The sequence below is a fragment of the Bidens hawaiensis genome, unplaced genomic scaffold, assembly GCF_021521415.1.
Source record: "Bidens hawaiensis isolate Kalapana, Puna unplaced genomic scaffold, B.hawaiensis_p1.1 tig00032751_1, whole genome shotgun sequence".
Classification (NCBI taxonomy): domain Eukaryota; kingdom Viridiplantae; phylum Streptophyta; class Magnoliopsida; order Asterales; family Asteraceae; genus Bidens; species Bidens hawaiensis.
In genome coordinates, this window is record NW_027505260.1 from 121,251 (window position 1) to 136,318 (window position 15,068).

General features: G+C 37.0%; 2 protein-coding genes across 2 annotated transcripts in view; both read left to right on the forward strand.

Annotated features, from left to right (window-relative positions):
• LOC143611937 (bifunctional dTDP-4-dehydrorhamnose 3,5-epimerase/dTDP-4-dehydrorhamnose reductase) overlaps positions 1-15,068 on the forward strand; it is a 102,593-nt gene that overhangs the window by 69,307 nt on the left and 18,218 nt on the right. The gene's annotated exons all lie outside the window — the stretch shown is intronic.
• Positions 13,232-14,901, forward strand: LOC143611942 (CASP-like protein 5B1). The gene is made up of 3 exons (XM_077086039.1): positions 13,232-13,318; positions 14,459-14,591; positions 14,668-14,901. Exons 1-3 carry the CDS (start codon positions 13,278-13,280, stop codon positions 14,869-14,871), a joined length of 378 nt encoding a protein of 125 aa, XP_076942154.1. The 5' UTR covers positions 13,232-13,277; the 3' UTR covers positions 14,872-14,901.

Sequence of the window (15,068 nt, forward strand, 5' to 3'; positions counted from 1 at the left end):
TGCGTGTAGGTTTTCCTCATCTTTTTGAAATTTCTAAGTGTTTAGGATAAGTTAACCTTTGAACGTGGTAGATAATAGGTTGAAGTTTTGCTTCCTCTTTCGTGATTGTGCGGGTAGGACCGTCACTTGCACTTAGTAGGATGGCTAAACTTTACCTACGTCTGACCTGCGTGGAGGTTTTCCTCATCTTTTAGAAATTTCCAAGTATTTAGGATAAGTTAACCTTTGAACGTGGTAGATAATAGGTTGAAGTTTTACTTCCTCTTTCGTGATTGTGCGAGTAGGACCGTCACTTGCACTTAGTAGGATGGCTAAACTTTACCTATATCTGACCTGCGTGTAGGTTTTCCTCATCTTTTTGAAATTTCCAAGTATTTAGGATAAGTTAACCCTTGAACGTGGTAGATAATAGGTTGAAGTTTTGCTTCCTTTTTCGTGATTGTGCGGGTAGGACCGTCACTTGCACTTAGTAGGATGTCTAAACTTTACCTATATCTGACCTGCGTGTAGGTTTTCCTCATCTTTTTGAAATTTCCAAGTATTTAGGATAAGTTAACCTTTGAACGTGGTAGATAATAGGTTGAAGTTTTGCTTCCTCTTTCGTGATTGTGCGGGTAGGACCGTCACTTGCACTTAGTAGGATGGCTAAACTTTACCTATATCTGACCTGCGTGTAGGTTTTCCTCATCCTTTTTTGAATAACCGTTCGACGCGCGGTTGTTAATAAGTTAGTGTTCAGTTTCCTCTCATGATTCATGCGGATAGACCGGCACTTTCATTTAGTGGGATGACTGAACTTTTCCCCTTCAACTGACCTGCGTGAAGGTTTGCCGTTTTTTGGGTTTATGCGGGTTTTGCCGCCTTCCCCACGCAACGACTTTCCACGTATTTATGCGGTGAAAACCGGCATATCCGTGTTGAATAAATTAACCGTTCGACGCGCGGTTGTTAATAGGTTAGTGTTCAGTTTCCTCTTATCATGATTCATGCGGATAGACCGGCACTTTCATTTAGTGGGATGACTGAACTTTTCACCTTCAACTAACCTGCGTGAAGGTTTGCCGTTTTTTGGGTTTATGCGGGTTTTGCCGCCTTCCCCACGCAACGACTTTCCACGTATTTATGCGGTGAAAACCGGCATATCCGTGTTGAATAAATTAACCGTTCGACGCGCGGTTGTTAATAGGTTAGTGTTCAGTTTCCTCTTATCATGATTCATGCGGATAGACCGGCACTTTCATTTAGTAGGATGACTGAACTTTTCCCCTTCAACTGACCTGCGTGAAGGTTTGCCGTTTTTTGGGTTTATGCGGGTTTTGCCGCCTTCCCCATGCAACGACTTTCACACTTATGTATGCGGTGAAAACCGGCATCAGTGTTGATAGTTAAAGTATAAATGTAAAATCATCAGCGTCGATGTTCTAAGGAGAATCATTTCCATTAGAAGTGGCTCTGGGCCTTTTCTTTACAAATTTGGAATTGATCTACATGCAAACTGTGTAATTGAGCTCCCTTCCATGTTGTTGGGATGGGAGTGCCATCGAGCCGATACCTGGTTCGGGATCTCGTTCTTTACGCAGCATGTAGTCTCCACATTGAAGCTGTAATTTTATCCGTGTTTTCCCCAGCTGGGGTTCTACACGCATCAGCCTGCTCAGCGTTCATTGCGCCACGAGGTGCGCGAGCGTCCCATCTCTGACAAATGCTTCGACCATGTCCTTTACGTCTGTGCATTCTTCAGTGTTGTGGCCTTTTGTCCTGTGAAAGTCACAGTATTTGCTCCGATCAGCATTGGGACGATGTCGGATTATTGGAGGCTTTGGCCATGGGAGCTCCTCAGTGGCGAATATCTCGGTGACGCTTTTGGTGAGCGGCGTCCATCTGGAGTTCTGGTTCGACTGTACGTTACCCCTTCCGCCTAACCGATGTTGCAAGCCGGATGAGGTGTCAAAGTTTACCCTTGACTGCCAAATGCCTAGCTTCCGCTTTTTGTTTAATCGGGCGGTAAGGACGTTGCCTTCTCTTGTTTTCTGGGTGTAGAGGTTTGTGCTCTGTGGGAGATCTCTACCCAGTTGCTTCTCCGTTTCCGCAAAGCGTTTTGCTGCTGTCATGATGGCATCCCATGTGGATGGCATGCCATCTTTACCCGTTAAGGTGCGGATGAGCTCTGGGTCGTTCGCGCCCTGGATAAAGGCAGCGCGAACAAGATCTTCGCTAATGTTACCCAGACTTAGCTTCTTCGAATTGAAGCGAGTGATGAAGTCTAGCAAAGATTCATCTTTCTCTCGAATGCATTTGAGGATTGTCCATTGCTCCTCGGTATACTTTCTTTGCTGGCTGAAGTGTTGGCTAAACTTCTGTTGGAAGTCTGCCCAGTCGTAGATGTGGTTGACCGGTAGACGATCGAACCACGCTCTAGCAGCCCCAACAAGCGTCATTTGGAACATGTAACACCACGTAGGTTCCGTCCAACTACTGACGGTTGCCCGCGCTATGAATCTGTTCAAATGATCATCTGGGTCAGATATACCATCATATGTGCCTATGCTGGACATTTGTTTGGCACTTTTTGGGGCAATTGCTTCCGCAATGTCCCTTGCAAATTTGGACATTCCCGCATTTGCAACGTTTGGTCTGAATGTTTTGGAGAAGTCACGTGGACTTCCACCTGTGTTTTTTGGTTTGAAGGCTTCTCCAAAATGCTTTCTCGGTTGGGAGTCCGTTTCCTTACGCTTCCCTTTTGCCCTATGGCGAGGGTTCGCGTCGGTGTCGGATTCCTCCGAGTCATCGTCCAAGTATTCTTCGAATTCGTCAGCCTGTTGGACGGAACGCAAGCGTTCGTCCAACTCAGCTTGGAATTCCTTCTGACGTGCCTCCGCCCATGCCTTAACTTCATCGAGTGTTTGGCGGGGGAGTCTTGTTCGTTTCTCAAACTGGGTATCGGTGAATCCCAGTGAGCGATTATTTACTGCACTTGCCCCAGCTTGGGTAACTGGGGTAGTGTTCGTAAAATTTACTTCACTTGCCCCGGCTTGGGTAACCGGGGTAGTGTTTGTAAAGACTGTGTAGCCGGTATTCCCCCCAGTAGCTGGGGTTGTGGTTACCGGAATTTCTTTAACCATCTTTCCAGAAGTTTGAAAAAACTGAAAAGAAATGAAGTTCTTGTATCCGCAACTGCGGGAACAGGCAGAGTCCTTCACCATTGGGAGGCATTTCCTGCGGGAACAGCTTGCGTACTGCGCGTAAGGACGTCACGTCTCTGAGCATGGTTGGTCCTGCGGATCCAGTTGGTTTCTGCGCAGACGTCCCTCTTCAAGGTGAGTCTTGCGGGTCCAACTGGGCTCTGCTGGGACCTACCTCTTCACCACTAAAAGTTACATCTTTGGTTGGATGGAATGATATAACAAAGGAATTAATGTACGAGGTAGCAAAATGAACGATGGGATTATAATATTTTTTTCCCAATTTCTTTATATTATTTTTATTTATTTGCTTTTGTAGGTACAAGTAACCTTCTAATTCAACTTCTTAATTATGTCACTATCAATGACGAAACTCAAACTCTCAATTATAAAAAAGAGAGACATTTTACACATCTTGATATAAATTATTATGTTAAATAATTGAGCTTCAAGGAACTAACTTAATACAACTAATTTGTCATTTATGACCACTCATATCTATATATCATGGTTGTAAATTATTGTATGAAGTCTTTTGAACAAGTTTTTTCGTTAAGACATAACTTATTATTGATAATAAGAAGATTTACAAACACATATGCGGTCTAAAAGGGGCTTGAAGTCGCTTCTTAGGGCTTATACCACTTAAGCATCCAACAAACAAAGTCATAGCCATACATGAGTATTCTTTAAAAAAATTAATATATTTTTGAATGACAAGATTAACGATAAATCAGTTACTAGTAAACAAATCTTATTTATCAAACACATAAAAAAACAAAAATCTTGTAAATAGTAAGGATAAAGATAGTCGCCTCAACCCCATTCACTGAAAATACACAATCTAGTCATCTAACGTTACTTAGCTAAACGTGTTACAAGTTCAAACTCTGTAGAGTAACTCATACTGTCATACATACTAATTCTATGTTAAAAGTTTAACGTGATGGTGATGATGATAGCGATCTATTACTATCAACATGGATAACTTTCGTATTTAATTAGCTTATAACTTCGTTAAGTAAAGCTAATAGTACTGTTTTCCACTTACAAGAACCTTGTATCATTGTATGAGGGAGAATTTTTTGTCAAAAAGGGGACCCAATGGTGCTTTTCTGATAACATCAACATCCTGTGTGTAACAAAGAATGAGATACCCACAGACTCAAATTCAACTATATATATATTCACACCTCCACACTTTCCAATGGTGTTCTAGAATGCTTTTTTCCACTAAATGGAACCTTTGAAAACTAAAAGAAAAAACTGTTTTCTGATTTCTATTATGAAAGAGAAAAAACAAACTTTTATAAAGGAAAAAAAGACATTACATTTCTTTTTTACCCCTTCACATTGTTATATAATACAATTACAAACTTTGGTGCCGCTAAATATTAATTAGGCCACTTTGCGGCATCGTATTAGTCGTTGAATTTTGTTTATTTTTTCTTATTTTAGTTCCAGTACCGTGACAAATATAACGGAAACCGAATAAATTCGCGTAGACTCACCGCATTTTGTTTTAATTTCGGTACCGCAACCAATGCGATGGCAATCGGCCGAATTTGCGTAGACTCGCCGTCTCAACTTCCGGAATCAGCAATGCTCGGATCTTCCCAACGCCCGAGTGTTTCCAACTGGCGCCACTCAATTAATTCACCTCAAATTTTATATGTTTTTATTTTATTTTTGGTTTTTAGTTCTGGTATCATAGCACACTTAATTGAAACCGACGAAATTTGTGTCGACTTACCGGCTCAACGCCCGGGACCGACAACGTTTGGGTTTATCATCGCCTGGGTTTTACCAACCTATCCGGCGCAACGCGCTGGGCATAACACTGGTTTTCTATAATTTAAATATGACAATATGGACTTATTTTACGGGTTTATAGGTCGGATTATCGATTTCTTTTTGTCAGATTATTTTTTTTAATGGCAACTGTTATCTACTTCCTATTCCAAGAAAATAATCTACCTAAGATGATTTCAATTTCAAGTTAAATTTTTATTGCTTTCAATGACATAAACGTTTATTTAGGAAGAATTGCATTTACTAATTAATTATTGACCACTAACTTAACACAACTAGTTGTGTCTCATGCCTTTATACCACACGCATGTTGTTTTAATTCTGTCACAATAGACAACATTTTATTATTATTTTAATTTCCAATTGTAAAATTCCTCTTTTTAAAAAAAAAGAAAAAGAAAAGAAAGTATAAGATTCGACCAGGGCCGCCGTTCGAAAACCTACATGAACGTTCAACTTTTAATATTGTAAATTAGAACTAAAAAAACTCCAGAGTCATCTAACCTCGATGCCCAACAGAGACAAATGCTCATACAAAGTGCGCCAATTCATGATACCATAATTATAAATTGAAAATTTTGTTGTATAGCATATAGTATAGTTACTCTAGCTTAGTGTGATGGCGATCACAAGGAAAGTGACAACCCTGATGGAATCAAGCATGTTTTCCAATATTTGGTTTGCCATAAGATAACCCTACACACTTAAATCACCAAAATTGACATTTTTAATTCGACTGCACATTTATGGCCACTAAAGATAGCTAATTGGACTCGAATACGTAACCCGGCATCCTTGAACTTGATCATTGGTGAGGTGTTAGTTTTAAACTTATTTGTGTTGTTATGTGTGGATCATAGATTGTACCACCATGGTCCATGATGGCCTTGGGGTGTGTTTTAATATGAGCCCAATACCACTTAGTTATTTGTGGGCTCAAACCCAACCATTGCTTCAAACTTTGCAATGTAGCATAAGCCTTAAAGAAACACACGTTCTAAGTCTGATCCTCAAATGTAATTCTCAATTTCTCACAAGGGGTGTTCATAATTCCGTTTTAAGGGATTTCAGGTTGTTAGTAATGTTTTTTTATTATCAAATGTCAAAACCAATGCGTTGAAATTTGAACCGAACCATCGTTAATGGCTTGGTTCTGGTGTAGTTTCACGAGTTGGGCTTTATATCAAATTCACAAGAGTAAATTGTCATTTTCGTCCTTGAGATTTAGTTTGTTACGTAACTTGTACAAAAAATATTTGGGAACACACCAGTTACAACATCGGGAACATTAGCTGCTTTCTTAGTGTTCAATTGAAATGCCTTTGCATTTTCCTTTTTCGGTTCCACGATCCCACTTCCACTACCACTAGTTGATCCATGACCTAACTTCGGGCATGCAAACATCATGTGCCCAATCTCCCCACAATTAAAACAATCATTTTCAAAACACACTTCTTTCAAAACACACTTCTTTGAAAAATCGCCCCAAAATCGTCCCGGGGGGGGGGGGGTGTGGAGGGCTATATTGGGGCGATTTTGCCCCAATATCGCCCACTACACTTGCTCTAAGAGCGTATTAGAGTACCACAAATATATTAAATACAAAAACCAAAAACAGGCGCGTGTTATGTGGAACCACATTAATACAAAGTTGCTAGAGTGTAGAGTTTAAAATTCAACAAAGTTATTAACAAGAAAAAAATACTAAAAGTTCAATCCAAATTTCCATTCATCATCTTGTTCATATTCAAAGTTTAGTCTCAGTTTTCATCATCTTCATCATCATCAATCAGTTCCAGGGATGGACATAGAGTATTAGCAGGGGTTTCCTCCGCTACCCCTCAACTTTTCTTCGACAGTGTAAAAAAAAATTTTCGGTCGTTTTTTAGTTTCGCCACCCCTTAAAAATAATAACGTTACCCCTATGTATTTTACACCAATCAATTTAAAAGTTCAACCCAACTAAAGGCCAAACAAAATCCAATAACCTTTAAAAAATCTCTTTAATTATTAAAACAATCAACAGCAGCGACATTCACTTCACCAGTCCACCATCGTACCACCAACTTGAACCACTCCAGACGCCACCACTCCGGCACTCCACCAGTCACCACCAATCCGCCCTCCTCTTACAGTCAGAACTCCGGTTACCACTCAAGCACTCACCACCATAGTTCGACTCTTCTCAAGCTCAATTAGATATTCTTACTTATAACTAAGATTATAATTGTTTATATAAATTCATTGTTAATTTAAAATTGTTTATTGATAATTGAATGATTGATTATGGTTTATTCGATATTTGGATAATATAAATTGGAAATTGGAATTTATTAGCGATTTAGGGTTTATGTTTAAATTGGAATTGATTAGGGATTTAGGGTTTATGTGTAAATTGGAATTGATTTTGGGTTTATGGCTTAAATATTGTTTAGGGAACTTGGAAGATGAGTAAATAAAGTCGTATTAGCAATCTTTTTAAACGACAAAGAAAAGAAAATGATGATATCGGTCAAACACCAAGTTCAAATATTCATACTCCAAGTTCAAATATTGTTGATGATATGCATGAAAATGAAGATATCGGTCCAAGTTCAACTAATGATATGCAATAAAATAATAATATTGGTCCAAATATCCTTCGGCTTCAAGACCTTCAATAATCGATTTGAATGATCTTCCTTCGGATCCTTCTAATTTACCACATATTGCTAGTTACCATCCTAATCAAATAGATGGCATAAGAAGAGCGTATCTTGTTAAAAAGGCTTTTCAACAACGAGGTCATGACTTTAAATGGACAAACTATTCTAGTGGCTGAAGACATTTTAATGTAAAATAGTTTAATAAATATGATTGGTTTGAGTATAGCATTAAACGAGAAAAAACATATTGCTTATGTTGTTACTTGTTTAATGAAAGTGTTGGTAATCAAGGTGGAAGAGAGGCTTTTCTAAAATGAAGCTTATCAAGATGGATTTGCGCAATCGAATGGGTGACGAGTATTTAAACAATACTTTAATTTGTGCGGTTGAAAGAAAAACACTTGATAAAGTAAAAGAAGAGGATGTAATGGCTCGATTTCAAGCTTTCGAAAACCAAAGAGGAGAAATCTACAGCCCATGTGTTTAAATATATTTATTACTAGGTTAGATCCTGTGTTACACACGGACGGAAAATATATGAAACTTCATGTGTGCGTGTGTGTGCGTGTGTGTGTTATATACATTTTAATAAATTGTAACGTCAAACATTATTATTATTATTATTATTATTATTATTATTATTATTATAAGGTATCACATTTTTGTTTTAATTAAAAGAATCCAGAATATAAAGACAAATAGAGAAAAATAACAATTTAAAACATAATTCTAAGCTATGCTACATATTTCTAACTTAAACCGTGAAACAAAAAAGACATTAATTGAAACTTCATCATCTACTGAAGTCATATGTTGTAAACTATTAAGTGTAAACATGTGGATGTTGTAACATAAGTTGTGTGTTATAAAAACTATTGAAATTATAAAACATTTAACTATACAATATAAAGAATGCTAAAATATGAATATAACAATGAGATATAATTATAATATTTATTAAACCACACGTTTAATAAAGCAACAATATAATCTAAATCTTGTGACTTAAACCATTATCTCAATCCAAACATCCATACATCCAGTCCAAACATTCATGAATAGTTTCCAAAAATCCAAAAAAATAAAAATAAAAAAATAACAAAGTCTCAAAATAAAAAAAAATAACAATGAAAACAATTAATTGTCTTTATTACTCAATAAATGATGATTATAATCATTTATTTTGAAACCTTCTTCAACTTAAGAGTTAATATTTAAAATTAATGTTCAAATTAACATGTAGAGATTATATAAATGAAAAATTGATGAGTTAGAAACCTATGTGAACATGCTAGTTGAATGTCATGTAAAAACCAAGTATTGCTTTAATAATGTAGTAAGATTGTGTTTCTATTTTTGTTTAGTTTATATTAATGTTGTAAAATTAGGTCTACAAAGCCGAGTACTCCTCGAGTACTCGCTACAAGGTATGGTGTCGAGACGAGTTTCTTTAACTTCACCTACTTACTAAGAATCGATTAAAGTTGGTCAACCTCTACCAGAATCACATCTAGACGGTCAACTTGGGAGGATTTTGACTTCAAAAATAAAACATAATTCGTATTTCTGTAATATTAAAGAAAAAATATCGTCTTTTTAATTAATGATAAGCAATTTTTAGAATAATTTTGTATTTAAAAATGCATTTCTCTTATTTATATTGATATTCACTTATTTTATAATAAATATTAGTAAACTTATGACATTTCACATATATATAATCTCCAAAAATTAATTGGTTTTATATTTACCATTTCCGAGTACTTCCCAAGTACACCCAACATGGCCGTCCTCGAGAATCCATAAATATTTCAGGGCTCGGGGCGAGTTAAAAAAATGGTCCGCTAAAATATAAACTCAACAGAATAGAGAATCGCATATAACTAAATACGTAATCAACAATAAAGAAATGAAAGATATGAATTTATAACTTCATTTGTACGAAAATAGATTTTCACTCATGTATTAGAAGAGCTAAATTCGTTATTGTGTGGCCATTTTAAATTTTTTATAGCTTTATTCTATAAAGTTTGGATTTCTAACAACTTCATAAGATACATATAGATGGAGGGTTTCAAATTTCAACTTTGTTTGATTTTCTTTGTATTTGTAGTCACCCATTAAGCTATTTTGTTAAAAATGGGATTAGGTTTTTAGGATTCAAATTAGGACCTTTTATGTATATAGATGGCCCTTTTTTTAAAACTTGTTATAAAAAAACGCATGGGAAGCGACACAAAAACGCATGGGAAGTGACTTGAACTTGCACATGATAGAAAGAAACGTACATGCTTCCCGCTCAACTATTTACTATTTTATAGTTTTATTTTTCTAAACTGAAATTATATACATAAATATTAAAATATAGTTTTTTTAAAAAACATTTCAAGGCCTTGAACCGTCTCCCTCCCCGCCCCTCCCCTCCCTCGGGCCGGGCCAGACACTTAATTTCTCAATCGGCCACTTCAGGTCTGCCTAGCGAGTTTTGCAACCTTGGTTTATATTGCATAAATACGGTAAAAAATAATTAACGTTACCCTTGATATTTTGTTCTAGACTCGTCACTGATCGGTTTGATTCGGTTTTGTAAAAATGGAAACCCGAACCGAAATCGAAAATTCGTTTTGCTTCAAAAAAACAAAAAGTTAACCGTCGGTTAATACCTCGGTTCGTTTTTTTTTTTGTTAATTCGGTTTCTGCTCCCCTAAATAAGATGTTTTAATAAGTTAAGAGAGAAATTTAGAAAATGATAAATATTAGTTAAATTATAAGAAAAAAATAAAAAATGAGACGCCAAACACTCACATATATACATAATCTAATAAGAGGGGAAGGGGCATCATGGGTACAACCTATATATCGGCCGATCCTGTATTGTCACCTCATTTCTACCCTCATGTACTCACAAATCACAAAATCATCAGCAGCACTTACTTACAAGTACCCTAAAACTTTTTGTTATTTTCTTAATTTAAATTAAATTAACACAAAATAAACATAGGTTGAATTAAGTGGTAAAGGCTTACGACATGGGTTTGAAGCCATGCATACCCACATAGGTGATAGTGGTGGTATTACCACATGGATTCAAAGCTTGACGTGGGTGTCCCGTCCCCTAACAATATATATTAATTTTCTGCTACCTTTTAGACTGTGTGTTATCGCTGAAGCCGGGCTTCGAATTCCATCAATAATACTGTGCCATGCAGTGCTGACTGGATTTTGACTAGACACTCGCTGAGGCCACCGCTAAAACCGTCTGAGCCTGTTGTGGTTCAGGCAAAGGGTGGCTTTAGCGAATTTTCTAATTTTTATTATTTTTTTAATATAACAAAATAATGTAAACTAAAAAAATATTTTTTATAATTAAAAAAAATATTAAACATCTTAAAAGCATAAAAAAGTACAAGTAAACAGGGGCCTCAACTAATATATTTTTTTATTATGAATTAAAACGAACAAATTAATACGAAATATTATAATATTTTAGGCTAGAAAATCCATATTAAAAATTGGGGTACAAATTACCAAAAAAAGGCCCATTTGTTTATAAAACCAAAGGCATCAAAAGAAAGCCATTCTTACCTTAACTATCTTCTTCTTCTTCTTCTTTATTTTTTTTTTCTGAATATTTTTAATTATTAAACTAAAAAAATTGCAAAGATCAAGACCCAACTTTTCTTTCTCCACTTCTAATTTCCCCTTCACCAGCTGCTAGCTGACTCGCGGCCAATCGCTCGCACCACCGTGTTAGGCTAAGGGTAGTGGGGCTTGATCCAAGCCCAAGTGATCCAATATATTTACGACACGTAGGCGGTGACGTAGCACATGATCAAGCCCCAGGGTCAAGCCCCAAAGGGTGTAGTGGTCCAGGTGATCCGGGGCTTGATTGAATTTTTTTTATTTTTTTAAATAATTTAAAACATTACATTAATAATAATATAAAACATTACATTGATAATAATTTAAAATATTACTAGTCTAATACAAGATTATCAGGTCTTCTATCCCACAAATGCTCAACCAACTCATGCCGAAGGTTGTCGTGTATCTCACGGCTCTTGATGATATATAAGTTGTCGAGTCGTTGTTCATTGGTGATCGTCAATTCTTGTATTGGAATATCACCTTGGTAGTTTTGACAAATAGCGTGACCCTCGTCTTCTAGTATCATGTTATGTAGGATTACACACGTGTAGACGACTTCCGTTATCTTCTCCCTTGTCCAAAATTTTATTGGATTCGCCAATATTGCCCATTTTTTCTTTAAGACTCCAAACGCCCTTTCAATATCTTTTCTGGCCAATTCTTGTCTCTTTGTGAAGTACTTTCGTTTGTCAGAAAGTGGAGACGCATAAGCTTGAACTAGTGTCCCCCATTCACTGTAAATATCATCAACGAGGTAGTACCCGTACTTGAAGTGTTCTCCATTTACAAAAAAATCCTGAGGGGGTTCAACCCCGTCGATAAGGTCATCGAATATCGGTGATTGATCGATAATATTGAGGTCATTATTTGACCCGGCAACCCCAAAGAACGCATGCCAAAACCAAAGATCCTGTGACGCCACCGCCTCAAAAACAATAGTAGGGCCGGGGTGATCACCTTGGTGGAATTAACCTCGCCAAGCAGTAGGACACATAGCCCAACCAACATGCATACAATCGAGGCTATCGAGCATCCCGGGGAAACCATACCTTTCACCGTGCACCTCGTATATGCATTGGATATCATACATTGTTGGTTTACGTAAGTATCTCCGCTTGTATAGCGATATGACCCTATATAATTATTTAAAATTATATAAATAAATGTAAATAATAAAATTTTAAATAAAACTATATACCTTTACAAAAGTGGTTAAGCGAATCGCGTCCGGTCTTTTTAGCCATTTGTAGATACTCGTCCAACATGTCCGAGCCAACACCATACGCTAGTTGCCGAAGAGCGGCAGTAATTTTTTGAGTAAGCGTGAACCCGGGATGACCTCTAGCATCATCTCTTTGTTGAAAATACTCAAAGTGCTCCGGCAAGTCATTTGCTAGACGCATGAATAATCGTCTAGTCATTCGAAAACGAGTTTTAAAACTTTCCTCACCATATGCAGGATCGGGGCTAAAATAGTGACGTATCAAAGTTTCATTAGCAGTCTTTCGATCAGAAGACGTGGTTGCCGGAATAATGGGGCTCGAGGGCGTCTTTGATCGATCAAAAAGTTTATCGTCGTTTGAACTGCTTGACAAATGAGTTCGTCTTCTTCGGAAGAATTGGAAGACGAAGACGATGAAGACGATGCCATTTATAAAAATGGAGAGAAATATAGTTTTGGTAGAGGGAAAGTATGATTTTTTAAGAGAATAAAAGAGAATGGGGTGAGTTTTAATTAAAATGGAGTGTGTGGATTGTAGTTTATATAGGTTAAACAAAAAAAAAACTTTTTTTTAAAAAACACCCCAACAGCTATATTCCCCACGCGGACTGCCCCGCGCCGGCCAACTGCACCCCCATCCGCGCCAAGGTGGTAGCGGTGTTCGCGAGCCAGTTGGCCACGCCGGGCCTCCGCGCCCCCCATCACGAGACCACTACCCTTAGCCTGAGGATTCTACAGTGCTTATTCGCCGCTGCTTCTATCGCCGCCATGGCTTCTTCCACCGGTTTCGCCGCCGCCACTTCCTTCTGGTATCTATCTTCTTAATTTGAGTGCATGTGTTGTTTGGTGATTTTGATTGGAGTTTGCTGCAAGTTTAAGGTTTAACATGAATGCCTAAATGTTAGTAAGTTTCTGAAACAGAGCAATCATATAATGTTGTTTTTGTAGGTTAAGTTTCTATATTTGTTCATGACTTCATGTTTCACATTCATTTATAGAGAGACAATATCCCAATCAAAATGCCTTGTTTAGTTGTGTTAGGGATCATGAGAAACTCTTCTTCGTCAGAAAACTAAAAAACTCCATACTGTTGCCTATATGTAGTATTGATGTCACATGTGTAGCATGATTTACTGCTAGGGGTGTAAACGGGCCAAGCCGAGCTCAGCTTGTTTTAGTTTAAGCGAGCTCTAGTTTGATCTTGGCTCGTTGAGATTTGTATTCCTCAAACTCGAGCTCGGCTCATGAGTTGTCAGTCAAGCTCGGGCTCGGCATGCTTATTGTTTATTAACTATTTTATTATTTTTATTTATATATTTTTATAATTATTTACATATATATTCATAATTATAATTTTTATGTATAGTATAATATATATTATTATTAACTTTGATAATATGTTTAGACTTAAGATATAATAATAGTTATTATATAACTATGTTAAAAAAACTCATTTGGACTCAACAGCCAGCTCAATCTCGATATATGAAGCTCGGGCTCAAAATCGTTTATTAAATGACCCTTAATAAAATGTCGAGTCGATTTGAGCTCGATATTTGAAGCTTGGGCTTGAGCTCGTTTATTAAATGAGCCTTAATAAACTCTTGAACTTGGGCTCGAGCTTGATTTAGCTTGGCTCGATTAGAGGTTTTTTACAAGCAGATATTGAGTAGCTCACTAACGGCTCGACCTTTTTACACCACTGTATACTGCATATATGTAGTATGGAGTTTTTTGGTTTTCTCGGGTAGAATGTATTTTCTCATGATCTTGTCCCCTGTTTTGCATCCTTGATGTTTAATCTATGTAGACTCCAATCATCCTTAGGTAATTGTATATGTATGCAAAGTTGCAAACTGGTATTACATTGTATATTGATTGAAACTAAATATTGAGTCGATACCGTTATCATTTGTCACATTCTAATTTGTTTGTATGTTTGATACTAGCTTTCTAATTTCAGCAATGGGGCTACAAGTTTTATGGAGTTTTGGACTCGCGTGTCTTGATATTCATGCGTTAAGAGTAAATAAAGATCTTCAAACTCCGATCTTATTAAGCCTTGTTGTCATTGGCGACTGGGTACGAGTTTCTTAATTTACAAATGCCCAAACTACCCTTTGATGAAACTTAGATAATCTTGTGGTTTTGCTTTCAGGTGGCTGCTATTTTATCACTTGCGGGCGCATCCTCGTCAGCTGGGGTGATGGTTCTGTTTGTGAGTGACTCGGATATTTGCAAATTAGATCCTAAACTTTCGTGTAGTTTGTTCCAGATGTCCATAGCTTTGGCTTTCTTTGCTTGGTTTCTGCTTCTTGTATCATCTCACACGGTTCTTTGGTTGTTGGCCTCGCTTTCTTGAATTTTCACTTGCTGAAAATATGGCGGTTTCTCACCGAGGGACTCTGTTTTTGTGGGTCTGATTTGTTGTATATATATATATATATGTTTTTTTTTTTTTTTTTTTTTTTTTTGTGTTTATACGTTAAAGGGGTGGTTGCTATGAAATCAAAATGTAGAAAATTTGATCATTTGACTTTTTGTGTAAGAGTCAACTTG